The 24,151-nt window shown below is 39.5% G+C and overlaps 1 protein-coding gene across 1 annotated transcript; it reads left to right on the top strand.

The window, feature by feature from the left end:
* Positions 1-413: 413 nt before the first annotated feature.
* Positions 414-24,151, top strand: LOC146323430 (uncharacterized). The gene is made up of 14 exons (XM_084722398.1): positions 414-534; positions 7,512-7,637; positions 9,802-9,957; positions 10,888-11,026; positions 12,032-12,201; positions 14,009-14,143; positions 15,087-15,272; positions 15,434-16,005; positions 16,182-16,324; positions 16,802-17,023; positions 18,182-18,424; positions 18,607-18,740; positions 18,867-19,187; positions 19,303-24,151. The coding sequence occupies exons 1-14, from the start codon at positions 484-486 to the stop codon at positions 23,545-23,547; spliced, it is 6,843 nt and encodes a 2,280-aa protein (XP_084578524.1). The 5' UTR covers positions 414-483; the 3' UTR covers positions 23,548-24,151.

Genomic DNA, 24,151 nt, shown 5'->3' with positions numbered 1-24,151 from the left:
GGTTTTCAATGAACCTTCAAGTAATGAACCTATTTTTTAACATGATTAGCTCAAGTGATTCAAAGCTTCACAAAAGCCTGGTTTTCCCATCACTACTTCTAACATTAAACATGTACAGAAATGAACCAAAAATGATCTGATGAGTTTGAGAAGCTGATGTGTTTTTACAATGAGCTCTACCTGTCTGTCCTTGTCAGCCTGATAAGTCTTCAGCCCTCAGGGTGTACTGTAACCTTCAAACTGCACAGAAGCGAGCAGACACACCTTTGAAAAACATGCATACATGTGATAGTTGAGCACACATGAAGCGAGGGGGGGGGGAGTGGTGCAGATATGAAGGGAGGGGGATGAATAGGTGTGTCTTCTTCATGAGGACTTACTTAAGGCTCACCGGTTTATTCACTTTGGTTGTGGACCACCTGACTGTGGACAGTTGAAGACAGGACAGGACAGGCTGGTGTGTGCTGCAGCTTCCCTGCACTCATGGCTCGGCTCTCTGTTGCAGGAGTGGGCCTGCTGCTTCTGCTGGCCCTGGTGAGTATATTCACCCTGAAGCTGCTCCTAACATTCACCTTGACACACCAGGACACGCTGCAGGCCATGATGGAGCCCGTTGTTACAGCAGAGGGATTTATTCTCAAGTGGTTTTGGTTGCTCTTTGTGAGGTATAATTACTAATCGTGACAATGCTGTTTAATTATGAGTAATGCAACCATCAGCTAATCATTGTTCACAATTAAAAACAGTTTAATTGTGAACAATACGTTCTGAAAGTAATACGTTTCAAACAATTTGAGACAACAAAAGACTGTTCACACAATGATTTAGTTGTTGCATTGTAAGTTGAGAGGCAGTGTTTATTCTTATAACTTAACATTTTTTATCACTTCTTTCTTTTTCTTCCTCTTTTCTTCCTATTTGTCTATTGATTCTGCTGCATTGATGCATGTATATCACTTACTGAGAATTGTGTGTTGTGTTATGAGGGGTTTTTGAGTTTCACTTCAATTATGCTGGAAAAAATATGTTTAAAATATTAAACTCTTGGCTATTCAACCTTGAAGGGCCAACCTAAATTTGCCGACCCCTGAGCTAACCCTTTTTATGCCTGATTAAAAATCTGACGGAGTTGATAGAAATCTGGGACAAAACTTTATAGGGCCAACATTTTCTTAAAAAAAAATAAAAATAAATAAATAAATAAATCAAAGATGATTATGATAGCACATTTTACACCTATGTCATCAGTGGGTGTTAGTTTTAGGTTTTGAAAGCTTTTAACACATTTTTAAATTGTCTGAAGTTGTGAATTATTGTCTGGGACAAGACTGTTCTCTGACACAACTTTAGAAATTACACAAATTTCATATATATAAATCGTTAAAGAAAAAAATGGAATTAGAGTGTTGGTATTGGTGATTTTAAACGGTTGAATTGGTAGAATTGTCCCAGTTGTCAATGGTAGACACCTGCATTTTTCACTGTTAAAGCGTGAACCTGTTGGTCTCTCTGGTTGTTGCTATTTCTTTTTATATTTTCTTCTTACCAGTTTTCTTACCAGTATGTGTTTTTTGATGTTGCTGTTTGGATGGAGAGTATCAGCTGGTTGCAGGTTCCTGACTACTGCTTGACAAAGGCCACACCCACAAATGTCTTAGAAATGCTGAGGGAAGCCAAAGGCTAAAGTTAGTGATATGTAGTGATTTCTGAGTGCTGAGGACTTAATTTGCCATTTTGCAGCATAGTGAAAGCTGAATGCTCAAAGCACATCTGTTTGTAACATTCCACAGGCAAACAGGTTTGGTGATAAAAAGTGACAGCATCCTCAGAAGGCTTAGTTGTTCACAACAAAGACAGACTGAGGTTTAACATATTACTTCTTGCAAAACTTTTCGGGAACACTTTGTACAGCGGTTGTCCATCAACAGTTTGTTTGCATGTGATTGCAGTATTAATGTTTTAATATCTCAACTTGTTTTCAGAATCAGGGTTGTAGATGTGATTGATGACACTCATCAAAGCCAAATGTAGGGACTGGGGCTGTAAATCTTTGGCTACTCAACCACTTCATGTCAGCTTGTTTTAGATTGTGGCTGCTGAAAGCACAAAATGGAGCTGCACTGTTAAAAAAAAAAAAAGAAAGGTTGAGACAACTCAACATTTCAATGAAACTTACTGCAATTCACTATTTTAGGTTTGAGACCAATCAAAAGTGTTTAGTTTTGAAAGAAACCTTTTTTTTTTTTTTTTTTTAAAAAAGGGTTTGCAGACTTACAATCTCTAGTTGACATAATTTGCCTTTCTTCTTTAGATAAACTTGATTCTTTGAATTTTAGAAAGGCAATCAAAAAAAAAAAAGTCTCAGTGAGCTGTGAACCTTATTTGTCATTATTTGGGTGTCCGAAAATTAAATGCTTCTAATTTAAAATTAACTTTTGAATTAATTTTTTAACTTTTTTTTAAGTTTTCTGTTTTTTTGTTTTTTTTGGGGGGGGGGGTCTAGAACTCAAAGATTCAAGTTTATCTAACAAAGAAAAGTAAATTATCTCAACCAAAGATTAGTAGTTGTTAAAACTTTTTAAAAAGTGTGAGTTGGGCTCAAAACTCAAACCTATTGCAGTAAGTCACCTTAGGTTTTGAGAGTTTTGTCAACTTTTTTGTTTTGACAGTGCGCTGCTTTGACACATGCCTGAATCCTGTAATAATGTTGGAAAGGTGCTGGAGTACAGTGTATGCATGTTGAGAAGGAAACTCACTGAAGTTCTTAAAGTTGCAGAACAGAGTTTATCACGTCTTTGAGTTGAAATACAATATTAGGGCTGAAGTGTCATTTATAATGTTGGCTTTTTTCATTTTTATTTTTTGCACATCTACTTATCCTGTTTAAACCCTGTATTTCTGCACGGTTGCAGATAAAACTGAGCTACATCAGTATTATTAGCATTATACTATTTGTACAATCAGATTCCAGGAGTGGCTGCATAGAATTGTTTCTGATCCAGGGTGGGAAATGAGCAGCAGAGAAAAGACAAATGCTGGTCAAATATAAAAGTGGCTGGTAGACTGCAAACACAAAATAATGATTTACTATTGAGAGGTTGGTGAATTCAAATTATGTTACTATAAGTGAATTATTTAAGCAGCATTTGTATAGGAATAATTCTGTCCTAAGCTTTTTTGATCTGACCGTGGCTGGTAGATGTTTTTAAAGATTCAACTTCCCACTCTGGGAAAAAGTCAATATTTATTGAAAAATGTTAGGTAGGTAAGGTAATAATTTCCAAAATTCACAGCATGTTTTTTTTATCAAACAATTTTTTGATTCTATCTATATTTGTTGGTGTTCATTTTTTAAAAAACGAGGCAAAACGCCTGCAGTCAATAACTGTTTTCTGTTTTGCTTGCTGCACACAAAGGAAGGCAGGTACCTGCTTATTAACAGGGCGGTAGCATATAAGTGATGTTTATGTTGACAAAACCGATGATATTTTAATTAAAGATAGTTTAATCATTTTTAAAGCTGAACAATGAAAATTAAATTTAAAACAACAATTTATTTTTTATTTAGTCAAACTTTTTTGACTAAACTTTTTTTTTTTTTTATTTTGGTCAGATCTTTTCTTTTCTTTTTTTTTTTTTTTTCTGATGTCATAAAAAATGATGACATCTGAAAACCTCAACATGAGCTATGACATTTAGCCCTAATATACATTCAAATCAAGACAAAACTATTTTATTTACGTGGCCCAAAATTCACACATTTACCTCAAAGAGCATTCAGTAAAACAGTGGCTCGAAACCTCTTCTTCTTGTCCCCCTTCCAGAAGCCGAAAAAAAGTTTGTGGCCACCACCCCACAATTTTTTTTTCCATTATCAACAACAATTCAGAACTGAAGGGGAAAAAAGATTCAAACATTGAAGTTTAGTGAAATAAAGGTTAGCAGGATATAATCATCAGACTCTTGTTTGTTTATTTGACCTACATAGATCATATTCATTTGTCATTTATTTCTCCCCTGGTAAAATTAAAAACAAATCATATATAATTTTATGTTGACTTAAAGACATTTTATTTTGTTAAGTTTCTAACATCCTGGAGAACAGAACGCGCGTGGTGGTCTACAATATTACCTGATCAGCAGTGCAGTTATTAACAGAAGCAAACAGTAAAATTATTGACTTCCAAAAGTGATTGTACAGTCTGTCCACCTGCTCTTCTTTGATATGATCTTCCACGGATTAGAGGCCTTCAAAGTAAAAGCCTGCTTGCCTTTAGCAAAAAAACAATAAAACCTTGAAGGTGGGCCAACTGGAAAAGCACCTTTAAGGCTCTGAGGCCCGAGGGCCTCCATCTATATGGGATTCATAAAAACACAGTTAATACCCACGCATCACAGAGAATTAAAAAAAAGTGAAGAAATAACAGGACTCAGCTGGTCTGACAGTCAAACTAAACAGTTTGATCATGACTTTGTGTCGGGCACATATGGAAGCTCATGGGTGTAAATGTTTTATGATTTTCGCAGAACTGGAAACAGATTTTGGCTGTTTTGTCTTGAAATCTGAAACACATTATACATGTCAGGAAATAGTTGTTGAAAAAGACTGAGAACTATGTGGTAGTGAACTATGGAGTCAGACTGTTAAACTGTTGTTCACAGTTTCTGTGGTCGATATTTTTTTTGTTGGACTTGAAACATGGCTCGGTGACGTGCCGGAGACAGGTATAAGCCCCACACCTCCTCCTCCCTAAAGGTTTGTTCACATAGAAAACAAATAAAATTTCATGTGAAAATAGATTACATACAGAGGTAATCGAAAGATGTGAATACACGTGAAATTTGCATCATATGCACTGGGTGTGTACACGCAAAATTCATGTCATTCATGTATTTGTGCAATTTGAATTTCAACATGAGTGACAAATTTGCATCTATTGCAGAACTTTTGTTGTGTGTTGTGTAATTATTAAAGATAGTTATTTTTAAAACACTGTATTGACAAGCAGCAATATTACTGTCAGAAAAAAACGGGAATATAAATGTAATATTTTGATTGTTTTCTTGTTTTCAGAGTATACGACTGAATTAATGTATTGGTTGACTGCTTTTTACAAATTAAAAAATATGGTTTATGATTAGAAAATTTAGATTTATGGGCGAGATTTTGCAATCAATAGAATCGGATTGATGATACAGTATTGATTTGTTTTAAAGGAAACATTTTTAAAAAGCCAAGAGTGAAGAGTGAGAGTGAAAATTCAAAATCCATGTATTGGGAAATAAATGTACAGACATCCTGCCAAAAATACAAGAGTGGGAACAAGGCCAAAATAATCTTGTAAATAGTGACCCTGCAAGATCCCCAGTCTTTGCTAAATCATAGTCTGTGACTTAAAACTCTGTGACCTTAGATTGTCAGATTGAGGTCTTTTCAAAATCTTCATCTTAAAATGACTGATTCATCATTAGTGAGAATTAGCTGGGAAAATGTCTAATGACAGATTTTCTCATCAGCAATTATTATGATGCTGTTCAATTTAAAGGCTTGGCCATTAAACAAAAAAGGTAGACCAGAGAAGACGAGTATTTATGCTGAAAAGAACCCGTCCCAGAGCCTGCAGGCTATTAGTGACAGTGATAACTGCCAAACTCAGTTGGAGCATGCAGAGTTTTCTCACAAACAATAACAAACAATATTATCTATGATCTACTGCTCCAATTTTCAACACAATACTACAGGTGGTTTCCATTTCACACCCCGCTGTGATCCAAACGTGTCCAATAAATTGTTGGCGCTTGGTCTATCAAAAACAAGGCTAAACGCCTGCAGTTAAAAACTGTTTGACTGCGACACACCAACGGGGCGGTAGCATCAATTACTTATTTTTTAACCGTCTGTGTTTCATGCATTCTTAACAGCAGGCTCTCAATCAAAAGGACTTCTATTTCTTCAAATCTTCAGTCTAAATGAACCCCTTCTCCTGCTCTGTTCTGTTTGGTGGCACTGGTGGAGTCGCTGCAAAACAGCCCTGTTGGTTGTCCCTGGATAAAATATGATTAAGTGTCCTCTAGGATACCCTTCCAGTGGTTAAAATGTGATTAAGTGTGCTACAGAGTGCCCTTCAGTGGACAGAATGTCACAAATTGCCTTCTAAGGTGCCTTTCCAGTGGACAAAACGTGATAAAATGCCCATTAGAGTGCCTTGCCAGTGAATAAAGCATGATAAAGTCCTCTCAAGAGTGGTCCTCAGTGTTCAAATTGTGTTAACATACCTTATAGTGTGCCTTTCCAGTGGACAAAACAAGATAAAGTGCCCACTAGAGTGCCCTTCAGAGGACAAAATGTAGTAAAATGCCTTCTACTGTGTCCATCTAATGGACAAAACAAGACAAAAGGCCCTCTATGGTGCCCTTCAGTGGACAAAATGAGGTAAAGTGCCTTATAAAGTGGCCTTCCAGTGGTCAAAATGTGATAAAATGCCCAATAGAGTGCTCCTCAGAGGATGACATGTGGCAGTGACAAGTAACAAGTGCCTTATAAGGTCCCCCTCCATTGAATAGAACATGATAAAGTGCCCTTTAGATTATAAATTGCCCTCTATGTTGCCCTTCCAAATGTTCAATAGCTGATTGTTCTCAGGGTGTTTCGATTACAGCCGTAGTGGTTGTTGTACTTTACGTCACATATTAAAACAGTTTTTATCCAGACCGGGGATTGGAAGTGTTTCACCAGAAATGCATTGCAACTTTTGGCATATTGGTGCCCCACCACATACCCTGCCCCCGCCCCTCAGACTGCCACCTGAATCATTGATCTTTTTTTTTGTCTGTTGTCATTTGTTTGTCGTGGTTTAATAAGTAAATTACTTAGTACACACTTGTAAAAAAAGTCATAAAAGTACAAGTACCCCCAAAAATGACTTCATTACAATCATTTGAGTAGTGGTAATTAGTTACCTCCACCCCTGCCAGCCACTGTACATCCACATCCACAGATCCCCACACCCATGCAGTGATAAATCAAGCAGCAGTGGAACATTTACTACTTGGTTGAACATATTATACTTGGCCATTAATTTTACCACTGTGCTGCTGTCAAACTAGACGTGTTGACGTGTTGAACATGACAGCCACAACTTGATGGTCTCCAGCTGACACACACACATACACACACACACACACACACACACACACACACACACACACATAATAAATAATTTAATCACTAGAGAGTTCGCCTGTTTCAAAGTTTAATAGCCAAGAGTTTGATCTTTTAAAATATATTTTCCAACATAACTGAGGAGTAAAAATCAAACCCTCCTCAAAATACAGTTCTAAAGAATGAGTGACATATGTCTATATGCATTTCTGTTCTGTTGGAAGCTTGTGGTTTCTCATCATTTCAGTTTGAAAAATGACTTCCAGAGACAAGGCAGGTATTTGGTCCATGCATGCTGTACAGTCTCCATCAAATCAAACTCAAGTGTACGTCTGCTGTTTGTTTTCAGATACTCAGCGCTGAGGCCGGACAGAGGAGGTCAAAGACACTGAGGAGGAAAAAGAGAGAGTGGATCCTTCCTCCCGCCAAGCTGTTAGAGAACACTGACTACACCAAGCAGGAATTTATTGCCAAGGTTATTTAAATATTGGTCATTAAAATTTGATTTCCCACAATTAGTGGTGGCACCATGAGAAAACTGGTCCCTGGATGGATGAACTTCTTCAACTTGTCACATAAACAACTAATTTCTGTCATGTCATTGGCTGATCTGCCACCAACCCTACAGTGAAAAACTAGTTGCCACTTGTTGAAAAGAGTTTCAGTCAGTTTCAGTTATCAATCCTCAGCAGCATCATGACAGGGAATTTCCCCCGAGGACAAAGGCTGATAGGTGTTGTTTTAACAGAGTGAAAGTGCCAAACACTATTCAGACTAACTGGTAAGAATCAGCTCAGTGTTTTATTTATTTATTTTCCACCTGCTGAAATAAGAATTTGGGAAGAGTTGAACATAGTGTACCATGGAACATGGTCTCACCAGACTTTTTTTTGGATGTGGCATCCATAGCTAGCTTATGAAAACTAAAGCTGACGAGCCACAGTTGAAATTTAGAGGAAAAGGCACCGAGCCATAGATGTAGGTCATGACACACATTTTAGTTGATGAAAGATGAAAACATATTTTTACAGTTGGCAATCTCTTTACACTGTAAAAAATGGCTGAAATAATGCAAATTTTCAAGCCAATGTACTGCAATAGATTGACCTATAATCTTTAGTTGAGATAATTTACTATTCTTCTTTAGATAAATTTGAATCTTTGAGTTTCAGAAATTAAGAAAAAACAAACTGTATTTCAAAATTTAAACATCATTCACTTTCACTTGAATTTTTCAAATACAATTTTTTTTGGGGGGGTTCTAAAACTCTAAAAAAGAAAAGTAAATTATCTCAACAAAAGTTTAGTTGTTGGTAAAACTTTTTTAAAACTCCAAAGTTTTGGTTGGGCTCAAAATTCAAAAATTTATTGTAATAAATTAACTTGAAATTTTGAGGTGTCTCAACTTTTTTATAGACCTACAAATGATACATGAAAATTAAACAATTTATTGTTTAGTTTATTGTACAGCTATGGCTGTCTACCCAAACCACAAAGAGTTCATCTGCAAAGCAGCATCCAAAAGAAAACACACAGCAGTGTGTACAGAGAGAGCTAGAGATGTAACAGCACTTGGTCTTGACTTGCTCTTGCTCTGACTTGGTCTTGGTTCAGATTTGGTCTTGGTTTAGGATCGTCTTGACTGCAACACGAGAGTACACCACGTACGTTGGGTGAATTAAGGGTGCTGCATAAGCTATCTTATGCACTTAAGCTAAAATAAGTCACTGTTGACTTTTTGTTTTGCACTGGATACAAACGACTGACTCCTCTATGACATTTGATCATAAATGATGTGCTGAGTCTGCGTAAGTGATGAGTAAAAAAGCATTTGTGATATCACACAACATTACTTAAGACTGTGTTATTAATATGCTTTGGGTGAGGACAGGCTGTACTGTGAACGCAGGCCTTGAAGGCCTGAGTGTGAGACATTTTAGACCAGCCCCTCACTATAAAAACTGTTCCAGGTGTGTTTTTTTTCCATCTATAAGAAAACACTTTGGCCCACAGCTGCAGCAGACATTTTTGAATCTCCAAGAATCCAAATATGATCACTGAGGAGCCTAGGAGCCCTTGGTTAATCAAACTAGATTTCTCTCTACATGTAGCTTTGCTGTAATTAAACTCCTTCAGTAGCAAGGAAAAGGTAGTTTTCAAAGTATGTTTTCTAATAAGCTTATGTCTCCTGGGGCTCATCATATCGACTGTCGACCATGAATATATGTGTTCCAACCTGATGTTAAAGAGAGCTTAGGTCATGGCGTCAAATCCAGTCTAGTCTCTGTTACATAAGTTTCAGTTTCTCTGTCTTTTCAGTGTTTCTTTCTTTTGATCTTTCCGAAACAGTGAAACATGTCTCCAGGGTTTCCTCTATAGTCTAGGAATAAATAATCTAGGAATAAATAGTTTCTACTACAGCTCTCTCAAAATCATAAAAGACAAGGAAATCAACTTCACCGCCAGTAACTTGACTTTGATTTGAGCCTTTTAACTTGAAAATACTTGATACCTTTACCCAAGCCCAAAGATTAGGGTTGTCAACATTCCCATGAAAAAAAGACCTATCTCAAACACTAAAATAACAATAATCATAACAGTGTTTACAGATTCTTGAATTCTCTCTGTTTTGTTGTCAGATTCGCTCTGATAAAGACGTCCATGCAGCAGTGGAGTATTACCTCACTGGACCTGGAGCTGACAAGGAACCGTACAATCTCTTTAAGGTGGACCATAGCACGGGGTTTGTGCGTATCACTGATATTGTGGACCGGGAGAAATACCCATTCTTCGATGTAAGTTTTTCTTTAAATTAGTTCCAGGCCTGATACATAGACACACTGTTTTTTTTCCTGTTTTCTACTAATCTCAACTTTGGGAAGAGTTATATCTATGGCTACAACTGTGTTCACTTTTGAGAGGTCAAAGTAGAACCCTCTTGACAAAATAAATGACAGTTGGTCAATGAGTGTGACGTGGAGTATAAAAAACCACAGACACACAATATGGGAAGGTGGTGTAGTAGTACAGAGAGTGAACAGCTCCACCTTGTGGACAATCTAGAACTTGATGAACAGGCATAAACCATGAGCTTGAAGGTTTATTGTTGATCTTAGACCTCAGAACTCCAATTAGTGAATTTCTTCCGTGGCGTTCAAGCCAGACCCTTTGGCCTTCATCGGTGGCTGGAAGTTGCTCTGTAGTCATGAAGTTCATCTCACTAGATTTGTTCCAAAATCTGCTGATCAATGACAAGAAGTGGCTGAAAGCTCTGGCAGAAATCTGGGTGACAGACTTTAATGAAAGCCATGAAATGTGGCAGAAAGTGTAGGTTCATCTAGTACAGGGACAGTGAATTGAGATTTTTTCTTTTGGTAAACTTCTATTGCATAACTGGGTTTCTGCTGTGGGTCTAAAAATGAAGATGTGGCCAGTATAGTATAGTAAGTTAGATAGAGTTGTTGTGTTTTTGTTACTGTGGGATGAGCCCTTTATATATCGACAGTATCCCAGAACAGACAAACCAAACACTGGCTCTAGATACAACCTTTAGCATTTTGTGCGAGTTTAACAGCCACCGTAGGTTGGCCTACATGCTTGTAACAGGAAAGTGATAGTAATCTGCATGTGCACAGCTATATGCTGCTAAATGCTACACTCTGGTCCCTTAAAAGACCAATATGAACCATATAACCCTGTCCTCTTTCTTCATGTGATTCATGCAGCTAAAAGGGGAAGCAAGATTCAAAAACGGGACCGTGGCAGAGCCAAGCATCCCTCTGACTGTCACAATTCTGGATATGAATGACAATTCTCCTTATTTTGAGCTGCATACTGGCAACATCTCAGAGGCGAGCAAACCAGGTACTGCCACTCTTTAAACACATACACCCACCAGCAGCTTGCTACAGTGGCTGACTGAGACCAGGGTTTGTCCTGTGTGAAACCAAGTCATCACTGACTTCTTTGTGATGTTTTAAGTGAATTTACTTTATGTGATTACTTAGTATAGCATAGTATATACAACATATGTTACGTACATGATTTTAACTTAAGTAACATACTTATTTTATCCCAAATCATGATCTTTATCAAACCTTCTCTTTTTTGTGCCTTTATTTTGAAAGTCTAAACGCACGCTAGAGGTGTACTTACAGTTTCATGATTTTTCCTTAACCACCTCTATCAGACCCACCTATACATTTTGGCACAACAGTGTCATAATTTTATTTTCTTTTTTTCATTTATCAGTGAAAAAACATGATAACATTAAACACTGACACAGTAAACAATAAAGGACACAGTGGACAGACATACAGACAGCGTAGACATGACATGATGATGTCAAGGAGCAGAAATTAGGCTGGCTTAGGTAGAGTGTGTGTGTGTGTGTGATATTTATTAGAGTGTGCACATATATGAGAGACAGAGGAGTCTTTGGCAAATGACATGGCTGAATGACATACATGGCATAGAGAGGGTAAATATATTTTGTTAATTTTGTAATGATTATACAATAATAGAATCATTCGATAGTAGTATGATATTGTCAGTATCATCATTATATACAGTATAATATAATACAACATGCAACACAACAATCTCACAAATTTATGTGAATGTTGTGTTGTTCCTGTGGTCTGTTTTTACATCTCAACCAACCAGTTCTCATCCCAGGTCATTAAATGCCGTCTCTGGTTTGTCATGGCCCTCAATGTGATTCACAAAGTACCTTTAGCATCTGTATGAGGTGCTGCCAGAAAGGAGTTTTAACATGTGGTTAATGCTGTGAAACATTGACAGTTCAGTTAGGTTCAGTCACCTAAAACACTACTGACACTCGTTGTGTCCTGTTGTGATCCCCTGCAGGAACCTTTGTCATGCAGATCGTGGCCAAAGACAATGACCAAGCTGGCACGATTAATACAGAGATCGCCTACAGCATCGTCAGTCAGGAGCCAAAAGGCACAGGTCACATGTTCAGGATAGACAGAAACACAGGCAAAGTGTACGTCAAGGAGCCAACACTGGACAGAGAGGTGAGGCTGCTACTCACTGCAAGCATTCCCAGAGGTGGGAAGTAACTATCTACAAATACTTCATTACTGTACTTAAGTTTTCAGGTAGCTGTACTTTTTTTTTTTCTTCTGACACCTTTTTAGTTTTCTCTTTATGTGAACTGTACTTTCTATTCTACGTTTTCAAAACAGGCTTGTTACTTAAAATTTAATTAATTTGAGGGAAATGATTTAAATAATTATTACATATAAAATAATAAGATTTTTTTTTATTGTGTACCACCTTCCTAATATCAGGAGTGATTTCAACAGCTACACAACAAGACAAACAATGTAAAAGACAAAACAGACATCAAGAGAAAAAGGTTGTAATGAAACAAAAAAGATGTTAAAGATGTAACATGAGAAAGAAAATAACGTAATAGAAAATGGTGTAGAAGACGTAACAAGACAAAAAACAATATAAGAGATGCATCAGGACACAAAAGAAAAAGGACAAATATGTAACGAGACAATAAGACATAACAGGATAAAAAATACAAGACAAAAACAACCGTAAAAGGTGTAAGAAGACAAAAACAAGTTAAAAGCTGTATCAAGACAAAAAAGACATGAAGAGACAACAAGACAAAAAAGATTCAACAAGACGAAATAGACAGAGTGAGACTCAACTGCTGCGAAAAGGTGAGGTGCACCTTACTAGTACAGGATTGGACCCCTTTTTTGCCTTCAGAACTGTCTTAATTCTTCATGGCATAGATTCAACAAGGTGCTGGAAACATTCCTCAGAGATTTTGGTCCATATTGACATGACAGCATCACACAGTTGCTGCAGATTTGTCGGCTGCACATCCACGACGCAAATCTCCTGTTCCACCACATCCCAGGTGCTCTATTGGTCACTTAAGTCACTTAAATCACCTTTTTTCCCCATTCTGATGCTCAGTTTGAACTTTTCCAGGTTGTCTTGACAATGCCTACATGCCTAAATGCGTTGAGTTGAGTTGCCATGTGATTGGTTGATTAGATATTCAAATTGACGAACAGTTGAACGGGTGTATCTCATAAAGTGGCCAGTGAGTGTAGATTGTTACTTCAAAATGTACAGAACCTGTTTAGATTATACTCACATGACAAGGTTCAAGCATTTTCTTCATATGATTTCATAGGGCAGGAAATATAGAGATTATAAAATAAGATTCTATGATTTTCCTTCTGTTTTTGATCATGGAATGTATAGGAGTAGTTTGTATTAAGATCTGTTTTTGTGAACTTGGTATTGTAAAACAAACTGAAATGAGCAAAACAACAAAACTGCGCCAAACTAAAAATACAAACTTATCATGTTATACAGTAACGAGACTTTTTATAACAATGTACTATACTTATATCTTGTTATAATGTGAAAATCTTCATGTTAAAGCGGGGTAATATATTTTTATTTTGTTCATATTTTAACAATATAAGTTATCATGTTCATTGTAGTTATAATTCCACACATATATTGTTTCTTGCTGTTTTAAGTTTGTATGCACAAAAACATGAAAATATCTTATGACATGAAAAAAGTTATATGTTATGTTATAACCATAAACCTTTCACATTAGGGTGTGATACTGATCTGTCTTTTGTTTAATGTGGTAGCTATACACTGCTGTAAACTCTCCTATCATTGGAACAAGCCATTATGTTATGAGTTATGGTCTCATCCTACAGTTGTCAATCACTGATCAATCACAATTTGAACTGCGGCATGAAGAGTAAACCTTAGTTGGATCACTCTGAGTTTTGGCCAACACATTTTGGTTTGCTGTTTTTCCTCCGACAGACTCATGACTTCTACAGACTGACTGTGAAGGGGACTGATTTGGGAGGGGCAGCAGATGGGCGTACGGGGACAGGAACTGTGGAGATCAAGGTCCTGGACATCAATGACAATTTGCCCGAACTGGAAAAATCTGAGGTGAGTCATCCCATTATTGTGAACGCAGTATCTCAAGAACACCTTAAGGGAATTTCTTAAAATGTGACACAAGTGTCCACTTGGACTCACAGTCACAGTGACTGTGAGTCCAATGAGGTGATGACATTTTATATCCAAGAGGTCAAAGGTCAACATCACTGTGACATCATAATGTTCAGCTCTCTATCAGTCCTCTGTCCTCCTATCTAAAAATAGTCTGTAACTGAAGACAGCATGTTTCTACCTGGAAATTATTCACTGAAGTTTTGCCATTTAATAACTTCTTAAATTTCTTCAAAGTCTTCACTACAGACATTATATGAGTGTGGACAGACATACTGTACTGTAACTTGACTGGTTGGTGGAGACAAACAACTGTGAGGCAGTAATTCAATTTTTTGCCGCTGTTTTATACAACCATTGACAGCTGACTTTTGACTCTTTGACTCTTTTTTGACTCCTCTTAACTGGCAACTAGGGGCCACAAGTGATCAACAACTGCTTCAGTCTGAAATCTTGTTTCAGCTCAGGACAACATATGTGGAGTTCATATTAATGTTGGTTGAACTTCACAAATCTCCGCTGGTTGCATCTGGTTGTGGTGACATTGCAGTAGGTTCTTCACCATCTGTTCCCTGATGGGGATCTGCACTCTACTGAGTGACATCTTCTAGTTTAGAAAAAGACTGGCTCAGGTATCATCACTTGACTTACCAGGTAGTCATAAATGGGGAGAGATCATGACCACTGTTTGGTTTTGGTCTGGTGTTCACAGACAGCTGATATTTCTAGCATTCATGAGTTTTGAGCACAGAACAGTAGACTAGCAGGAAAAGTAGACATAACTGCTGCAGAGACAGAATTGACAGTGAGACTTGGGTACGTATTTAACACAAAGAATTTTTCACTATAGGCCTCATGTTTTGTTTTGTTCTGTTTGCAGTACACTGGCTCCGTGGATGAAAATGTTGATGATGTAATTGTGATGAGAATCAAAGCTAAGGACAAAGACCTTGTGAACACAGACAACTGGCTGGCTGTCTTTACAATCGACAAAGGAAATGAGGATGGTCTCTTCTCTATTGAAACGGACCCAAAAACCAATGAAGGCATCCTCAAGCTGGTCAAGGTATTTCTACTTGTGTGATATGACTTAAAACATGATTTAATTATTTTTAATTTAAATTACTGTAACTAGTGTTGGGTAGGTCCCTAATATTTATTTGCTGCATCTTTTCACTTGCCATCTTCCCTCTCACCCTTGTTTACCTTTAATCCCGGATCAAACAGGCTGTGGATTATGAAGAAATCCAGACTCTTGAGCTTGGCCTGATCATTGAGAATGTAGCTCCTCTTGTAGAGGGTGGGCCTGTAAATATGGATGTGGACGTTAAAGTTGGAGAGGGTAATCCTTTGGCTACTGGAGCCGGTGCTGGTGCTGGTGCTGGTGCTGGTGTTGGAGTCGGAGTAGGGGTGGATGCAGGGGTGGACGTGGGGGTAGATGCAGGGGTAGATGTGGGGGTGGATTTAGGTTTAGACGTTGGTGTAGATGCTAGTCTGGAGGCAGGACTTAAGCCCAATGTAGGGCTTGGCCCTGGAGTTAGTCCGGGAGTGGGTGTTGGACTCAAACCAGGTGTCAAACCAGGACCAGTGACAAAGCCAAAGCCAACGAAGCCGAAAACACCGGGGAAAAGCTATCCCATTAAAATAGCAGTGAATAATTTGCCAGAAGGTCCAGCATTCAAGCCTGAGCTCAAGAAGGTTCCAGTATCAGAAGATCCAAATGAACAACCTGAGGATGGTGTGCTCACAGTGTTTGCTGCTGTCGATCCAGACACAGGAAAACAAGCTGAAGATGTCAGGTCAGTCAAGCTGCAGTTAACACAACTTTAAAGTCTCTTTAAAGGAAAATGTTTTTTTTTCTTCTAAACACATTCTACATGTTAGAAAATAGTTCCTGAAAACATGTGACAAGAGTGAGAAGTGCTTATTATAATGTTTTTGTTGTTCCTTTTCTTACATATTTGTTGTGCTCCAGTTATGCCAAAGCCTATGATCCAGATAACTGGTTTTCTATCGATGAAGAGACAGCTGAGATTAAACTCAACAAGAAACCAGATAGAGAGTCACCGTTCTTGAAGAACGGTACCTACATTGCCAAGATTCTGGCCATATCAAAAGGTAATATCATGTACACCTTATAATACTGTACTTGTTTTTGTTGTCAACAGTGAGGCTTCATTTCTTTCTTCTGTTCTGAACAGCCTCTGGCTTTAATGCTGAAGGGCTCTCTAATTAATGCAATGTTTTTCTTCTCATGATTTATCATCAGTCTATTTGAGCTGGATGAGCAATTCATAAATGTAGTGCCAAAAGTAATTTATGACATAAAGCACACTGATCTGTTGCAAAGCCTGCAAAACTGCTTTATGACTCAAGGTTTGTCATGTACATCCACTACCAAACCTCCATACAAACTATGGGCAAAAACACTGACACTTTGCTTTAACAGTGCAGAGAGTAGTTCAAGACTTATGTTTGTAAAGCTGGAAACGAGTGTTGCCAATGTCTCGAACTTTACACTACAGAGTAGATCTTTGTGTTGTTGGCCATACTGTCTGTGTGTTGTTTGACTAATGAATCCGTTGTCGTCCTCAGACCAGCCAGCAAAAACAGCCACGGGAACAATAGCGATTGAGGTCACTGATGCCAACGACCACTGTCCCAGGCTGACCACCTCTAAAACCAGTCTGTGTTCTGATAAAAAAACGGTCTATGTTACTGGCTTTGATGAGGATGTCAGCCCCAATGGTGCTCCATTCAAATTCATAATCATACCTGATGGGACACGAGGCAGCTGGGACATAGAAATCATCAACGGTAAGGAAATGTGAGAAAACTGGTTATCCACAAAACAGACACAAATTATTTTATTTGCTCTTGCATTAGTGATTGTTTTGATCATTTTCTTCTTAGCAAGAGCTTGTCAACAGTGTAAGTGATCAAGATATAAACTGTATGTAAACTATAATTAGGTATGAAGTTCAAATATTGTAGTAAATTTCAAATTCAGATTGTCAAATTCAGATTAATCTTTTTTAAGTACAGGGATATTGGTCCTTTAAATCAGAGAATAAGAATAAGAAGATCAGATCCACAGCACTACTTGATGTGCCTGTAATGTTCATCCCGTCCACACCAGAAAAATGGACATATAGATTGTCTATGCAAGAAGCTTATTACAATCAATATTTATGTGTAGATGGCCACCTCTAGTGGCCATAGTAATTATGAGAGAGCAATAGAGCAGATGGCTAGATGGGCTTTCACCCAGTAGACTGGGGTTGGTGTCCTGTATGAAACCAAAAGTTCAGTTATTTAAAGTTTCACGTTAAATTACGTCACGACTTACTAAAAACACAAAATGTGACTTTTGTACTGTGACATAACATATTGTAACATAACAAAACATAATGTAACAAAATATAACTCAACAAAATGTATTGTATCAAAATGCAACAGAGCATAACGTAACGCAACACACTTATTTCAACCCAAACCATGATTTTTTCCTAAACCAAGCAGTTTTATCACCTAAACCTAACCAAACTACAACCATTTCACAATGTGAACCATGTGACTTACACCAGATGACTTATGTCATGTGCTTGGTTTGACCAAAACCATGATCTTTTTGCAAAACTAACCAAGTAGTTTGGATGCCTAAACTCAACCTAACCTTGAATATTTCACATTTTCTATATCATGTGACACATATCACATGACTTACATACCTTAAGGCCCAAATCATCCTGCTGTTGGAACTCTCCAAGGGTCTTACTGTATATGTCGTTTTTGGAATTACTGGCAATCAACACACTCTTTTGTTGAGGGATAAGGATGTGTTGATATTGATAGCATATATTAGTAGAAATAGTAGTAGTATTACTGCTCTACAAGTATTACTGGCTACAACTGTATAGTAATAATGATAATACAGTGTGAGTTTGACAGCTCTCTGTTCTTTGTTGTCTGTAGACACGACTGCCGCTCTTCACTCGCGTGAGAGCCTGTGGCCTGGGACGTATAAGCTGCAGGTGCAGGTGGCGGACCAGCAGGGTCTGTCCTGCCCAGCCGATGAGGTTTTTACTCTGGATGTTTGTACCTGTGTGGACACAGAGGACTGCGGCACCTTCATGGCAGCAAGACAAACAAGAACTTCTTCTGTGCTCTCAGCCCCAGCCATCGGCCTGCTGCTAATGGCAATGTGCTTACTGCTGTGTGAGTTGACGTTTAGCAAACACAGTAAACACATTATTACATCATCATATAAACATAAATCCAGTTTAAAATAGATAGTTAACTGTGTGTTTGTGTGCCTTTTGAACACAGGAGGCAAAACAGACCTGGGCGTTACTTAAATTTACTTTACATTGATCCAACTGCTTTTGTTCTCTCTGCAGTAATGCCTTGTCTCCTGCTGAAATGTCAGGGTGGAGGAGGAGACACTATCTTTCCTGACCAATTTAGCGATATGCCATTTGATGCCAAAGAACACCTCATTTCCTACCACACTGAAGGCAAAGGCGAGGATAAGGTTGGCTGGCATTTTCGTCTCTTTTCTAAGGGAGCCAATTTGACCTTAAGTCACCCACACTGTCTTGCCAAAGTCATACATTATATGTGTTGATAGGTAACATTGCATCTCTTATGTTCTTTTTAGGAGGTGCCCCTCCACAGTGTCCCTTCCCCTGTCATCTTGGGTGCCCAAAGGAAAGTTGAGGCTGCAGGAGCACTGAACTTCAGCTCCATTCCTTCAAGATTCATAGACACGCATCAGACAACAGCGTACGGTCAATCTGTGTTTCAGGAAACCACCCAAAGTTTGATGGAGGTTGACAACGCCTACGGGTTTTCGAGGGAAACATTCAACCATGCCAATGGCATTGCAATCAGCAGGCAAACAGCTGGCAGCCATCAAGCGTCATCTTTGTTTGATGATATAGCTTTACCAGACGTCTTCCTCAATGACTACTACACACAGGTACTATGTTTCATTCAACTTTTTATTCAATGGTTTTTCCCCCAGGTCTTCCACAGACAAACATGTTCAGAGTTTGTTGACAGCAGTGTTTGTGCTATTTCTTTGCCCTAAACAGAAAGCGGCGTGTGCTCTGCCAGTGAAGGACAGTCTGATGGTGTATGATTTTGAGGGCCAGGGCTCCCCTGCTGGTTCAGTGGGCTGCTGCAGCCTCCTGGGTTCTGAAAATGACTTGCAGTTCATCAGTGACCTTGGGCCAAAGTTCAAGACCCTGGCAGAGATCTGCTCCCCTCCTGCACCGACACCCAAACCCACCCTGACACGCAAAGTAGCAGGCACTGTTAAAAGCACGGTTGATATTGTTGAACCAGTTGTTAAGCCCAAAATTGAGCAAGTTATTGAGACAAAACATACCAACATAAAGACGCAGAAAGTTGTGTCATCTTCTAACATCTCCAAATCATCTGTCAGTACTGTAAACACTGCCCAGCAATCGACTTCTCAAACACTTCCTCAGCCCACAGTTACTAACTTCAGTCATTCCTCTAACATCAGTCATTCTGCTACTCTGCCACGTCCACCTCAGACCGTGGTGCTACAGCAGCAGCCAATTTACTACACAACCACCCCTGTACTTCAGCCTATGCGCTATGTAGTTCAACCACAGCTTCAGAACACAGTTCTGCTGGCAGATGGGACACATGGAGCCAATTTTCCAGGTGTATATGTTGTCAGTGGGCCCCAAGGCTCTCCTCCTGGGCTCATTATCCAGGGAGTTGAGAAACCCAAAAGCCCTACCAGCCCCACAAGTTCAGTCAGCCCCACCCTGTTGCTACCTGTGAGCCCAGGTATGTCACAGGGCCCACTCCCTGTGGATGGGTGGAAAATGGTGGGGCCGAATACTGGCGGTAAATATGTGCTTATTCAGGATAAGAGTTGTCCAGGTGAGGCAGAGAAGGTGGACCCAGGCTCATCTCAGGGCACTTTGCCCAGAGGTGCTATCCTGGTAAAAGAGGCTGCTCCTCCTCAGGGGGTGTTAGGCCCAGCAGCCCATGGGAGTGTGTATGGCATTCTGCCAGGACACAGTGTTGCTAAACAAGGGGGTGTTATTGCGGTAAATAGAAATTTGGGGCAAACGTGGGTTGGGCAGCCAGGGCAGATAGGGTTAGGGCCAGTTACGGTTTTGGGAGTTGGTGCTGGGCAGCCACAAATGGGAATGGGAAATGTGGTGGCAATGAAGCCAGAAGTCAATCAGCCAGGAATTTTGCCTGTTGGAATCAGTCCAGTTGGGATTAGGCAGGTCAATGTTAACCAGGCCGAAGGAATTTCTCCATCAGAACATACAGTGGATGCCACTGGCATTCCAGAAGCAGGTAGAACAGATTCACCTAAGGACCTTAATGTTGTAAATACTGTCATTACTGTTGTACCTTCAAATGAAGAGGTTACAATGAAAAATCTGTTTAACAATGGCAGTGATCCATCTCAGAACATACCTGATGACACAGTTGAAGAAAAGCGATCAGAAGTTGTGATCACCTACACATCAGAGCAGCACACAACAGTAGATAATGAGGATCACAGTGAGATGGTCCACAGTGAGGAGAAAGAGGGAACCCAAGAGTGTCCAACAGAAAAAACAGAAAAATCTTCAGTCACAAATCTTGAAAAGGATATTGTAAAGTCATTACAAGGGCCAAATGTACTGCAGTCTGAGCAGTCTGACACAGTGGTAGAGAAATCAGGAGATACAATGGATGAAATTGCCCCTGATCAATTGAATGACATCACTGAAGCTCCAAATAACAAATCTACAGATGGTATAAGTCAGACAATAAAATCTAACTACCCACAAGAGAATGCAGAGGAAGAAGCTAAGGTTCCACAACCAGAACACCAGGAAAATCATGTTCCCTCTGAAGGTTCTTCAGGGGAAGACAAATCAATGGTCATTGAAATGTCCTCTACAGAAGATTTCCTACTTGGATCAGACACCCCTGATTTAGTTGATAAAGAAAAAGAGAATGAGGAGACATCAACATTTCCACAAGGCGAGGAAGCCATTTCTACTTCAGATCCCATCAACATTGTAGAAATATGTGGTACCATGGAAGAAAATGTGGACAGACAGGAAGCAGCAACTTTGAAAGAAGAAGTTCAAGAAGAAAATAAACCAGACTTGGAAACAAATCTGATTGTTGGCACTTCTGATAGCATCCAGGCAGAAGACAATATGGAGGGAAACATTACTGTCACCAGTAACGCACCTGAAGAGGCTAAAGCTGAGCAGAAGCAACTGTTAGATGCTGAAGTGAGACTCAGTACTGTGGATGATGAATTGTCGGCAACTCCATCAACTGAGATTTCACCAGACACTGTGGATGAGTCTGAAGAGACATCCACCCCTCATCAAGAAGCAACAGATCTGCAAGTGAATCATAGTGAAGAAGATATGATTGATGAATGCCTTGCAGAGACAGATATTGCTGCTGTTGAAGCAAAAACATCACTGCAGATGGTGAGAAATATTCTAACTAACCAAGAGGAAGGAGATCTGGGTGGTCCATCTTTGATAACTGCACCGGAAGAAGACAGTGCAAGTGATGGAGAGAAAGAGGAGGTAACTGTGGAGGAAGGAGTGTCACGGCAGAGTTTCAGCACCTCAGATGAGGCTGCTGTCAAGGAAACCGTATCAGTGGCACAGCAAAATACAGGCGTCTCAGATGACCAAGCTGAAGAAAGTGCAGAAGAAGATGCACCACACATGAGTTCTCAAGTGGATGATACCTTAATCTCAGATAATGAAGAGGAGATTGGAGAGGTTGTGGCATTGCCTGTACAGCAAAATGTTAGCATCACAAATGATCAAGAGGAAGAGATTGAAAGAGAAGCTGCATCAGGAAGAGGTCTTCTACTGGAGGATCAGCTCATCTCAGGTGACAACAGTACTGATGAAGAGAAAAATGAGGCTGCTGTGGGAGAAATGATGTCACAGGTACAGCAAAATATAGGCTTCTCAGATGAACAGGATGAGGAGAGAGTAGATGTGTTACACATGAGTTCTCATGTGAATGATACCTTAATCTCAGATAACAAGGAAGAGATTGTGGAGGTTGAGGCTTTACAGCAAAATCTTAGCATCACAGATGACCAAAATGAAGGGACTGGAAGGGAAGCTGCATCAGGAAGAGGTTCTCCATTGGAGGATCAGCTCATCTCAGATGTCAATAATGTTGATGAAGAGAAAGATGTGACTGCTGTGGAGGAAATGGCGTCACCAGTACAGCAAAATATAGGCTTCTCAATTGACCAAGATGAAGCGAGTGCAAAAGAAGATACATCACACATGAGTTCCCAAGTGGATGATACCATAATCTCAGATAACGAGGAGGAGACTGTTGAGGTTGTGGCATTACAGCAGAATCTTAGCATCACAGATGACCAAAATGAAGTGATTGAAAGTGAAGCTGCATTAGAGAGAGGTTCTTCATCAGAGGATCTGTTTATATCAGAAGACAACATAATCGATGGAGTCACAGGGGAAGATATTGTGGAGGAACAAGCATCGCCTGTACAGCAAATGACGAGCATCTCAGATAAAGAAGAAGACAGTGAAAAAGAAGAAGCATCCCATATAGATAGGCTCATCTCAGGTGACAGTGGGGTGACGGGTGCTAACATTGAGGGTCTGGGTGATGTTGTCACATCTTCAGAGGGAATGAGATCATCCAGGGTGGCCACAGGACAGGTTTCTGTGTTCAGTGAAGACACTGCGGCCAGTGTTAGCATACTGACATCTGGACAATTCACTGAGGGTGAAACACAGTCTGATTACCAGAACACAGATGTAACTGAAATTGAACACAGTGAGGGTGTAGATCTCACTTTGGAAAAGGGCAAAGTAGAAGTCCCCTTTAGTTTAGAAGTTAGAGAGGGATTAAACAATGCATCTGGTCAGGTATCACCTATATATCATTCAGAAGAAGTGGAGGATGACACAACCACATCTTCAGTGTTGGAAGCAGACCCAGGCTCAGCAGAGACAGAAGCAGCAAGTTTTATTGCAACAGGTGGGGCAGCTGAGCAGGCCGGTTACATTGATCAGAGTGAGAGTGTGCACATGACTCGAGAAGCAGCAGGGGGAGGCCAAAACCTTCTTGGGAAAGCTGGTTCAATAGAGGTTGTGTCAGAAGGTCCTTATTACATGCATGGGGCTGAAGCAAGTGCTGGTCAAGTAACTCCTGTAGAGCTTCAGACGGTTATCAGCCAAACTCCTCGGAACAAGTCCAGAAAGAGTAAAAAGGAGTCGAGCAAGAGTCCTTTAAGTCCAAAAAGCCCCTCTGGAAAGTGTAAGCAACAGTGATTGCTTTCAGTTTGAAGCTGCGTTAACAGTTGTACCGTTTCCCCATAGCGTTAAATGTGGAGTTGGTATGCCCCAGTTAAACTGGCAGCTTTCTGCACCAGTGTCATAAGAATGAATTTATGAATGTTAATCACCAGAAAAAAGGGCTGTTCAACCCAGAAAATGTTATATGCTCAATATGTAAAGTAGTCTTGGGCAATATGACAATATCTACCATGTGATGGTAGAAATGTGTCCACCAGTAGAGATTTGACAATACAGTTTCCACTGTCCCCTGGGACAGGATATGGCATCTAGTGAAACAGGGCTATGATCTTGCAATTGTCTTTGGAATCTTGCAAATCCAGCTGCCTCGTAAAGTAACGAGATACGGGCATGGATGTATAATTGACACCTCAATACAGCGTCAATGTCAAGCTTTGCTTCCAATATTGCCCACTTGTGGTATTGCAGAAAAAAATCCCCTGCAGTTCAAAAAGCATTTTCCCCTTAAGCTACTATTTTTTAAAAGAGACATCTGTAAAACAGTTGACAGTACACCTCAAACAGCAAACAAGGTACATTTTTACTCAACCATGGAGGTTTAATAGTTGTAAAGCTTTCC

The sequence above is a fragment of the Lutjanus erythropterus genome, chromosome 7 (assembly GCF_056507025.1).
Source record: "Lutjanus erythropterus isolate fLutEry1 chromosome 7, fLutEry1.hap2, whole genome shotgun sequence".
Taxonomy (NCBI): domain Eukaryota; kingdom Metazoa; phylum Chordata; class Actinopteri; order Lutjaniformes; family Lutjanidae; genus Lutjanus; species Lutjanus erythropterus.
This window is presented reverse-complemented; position numbering and strand designations above follow the sequence as displayed.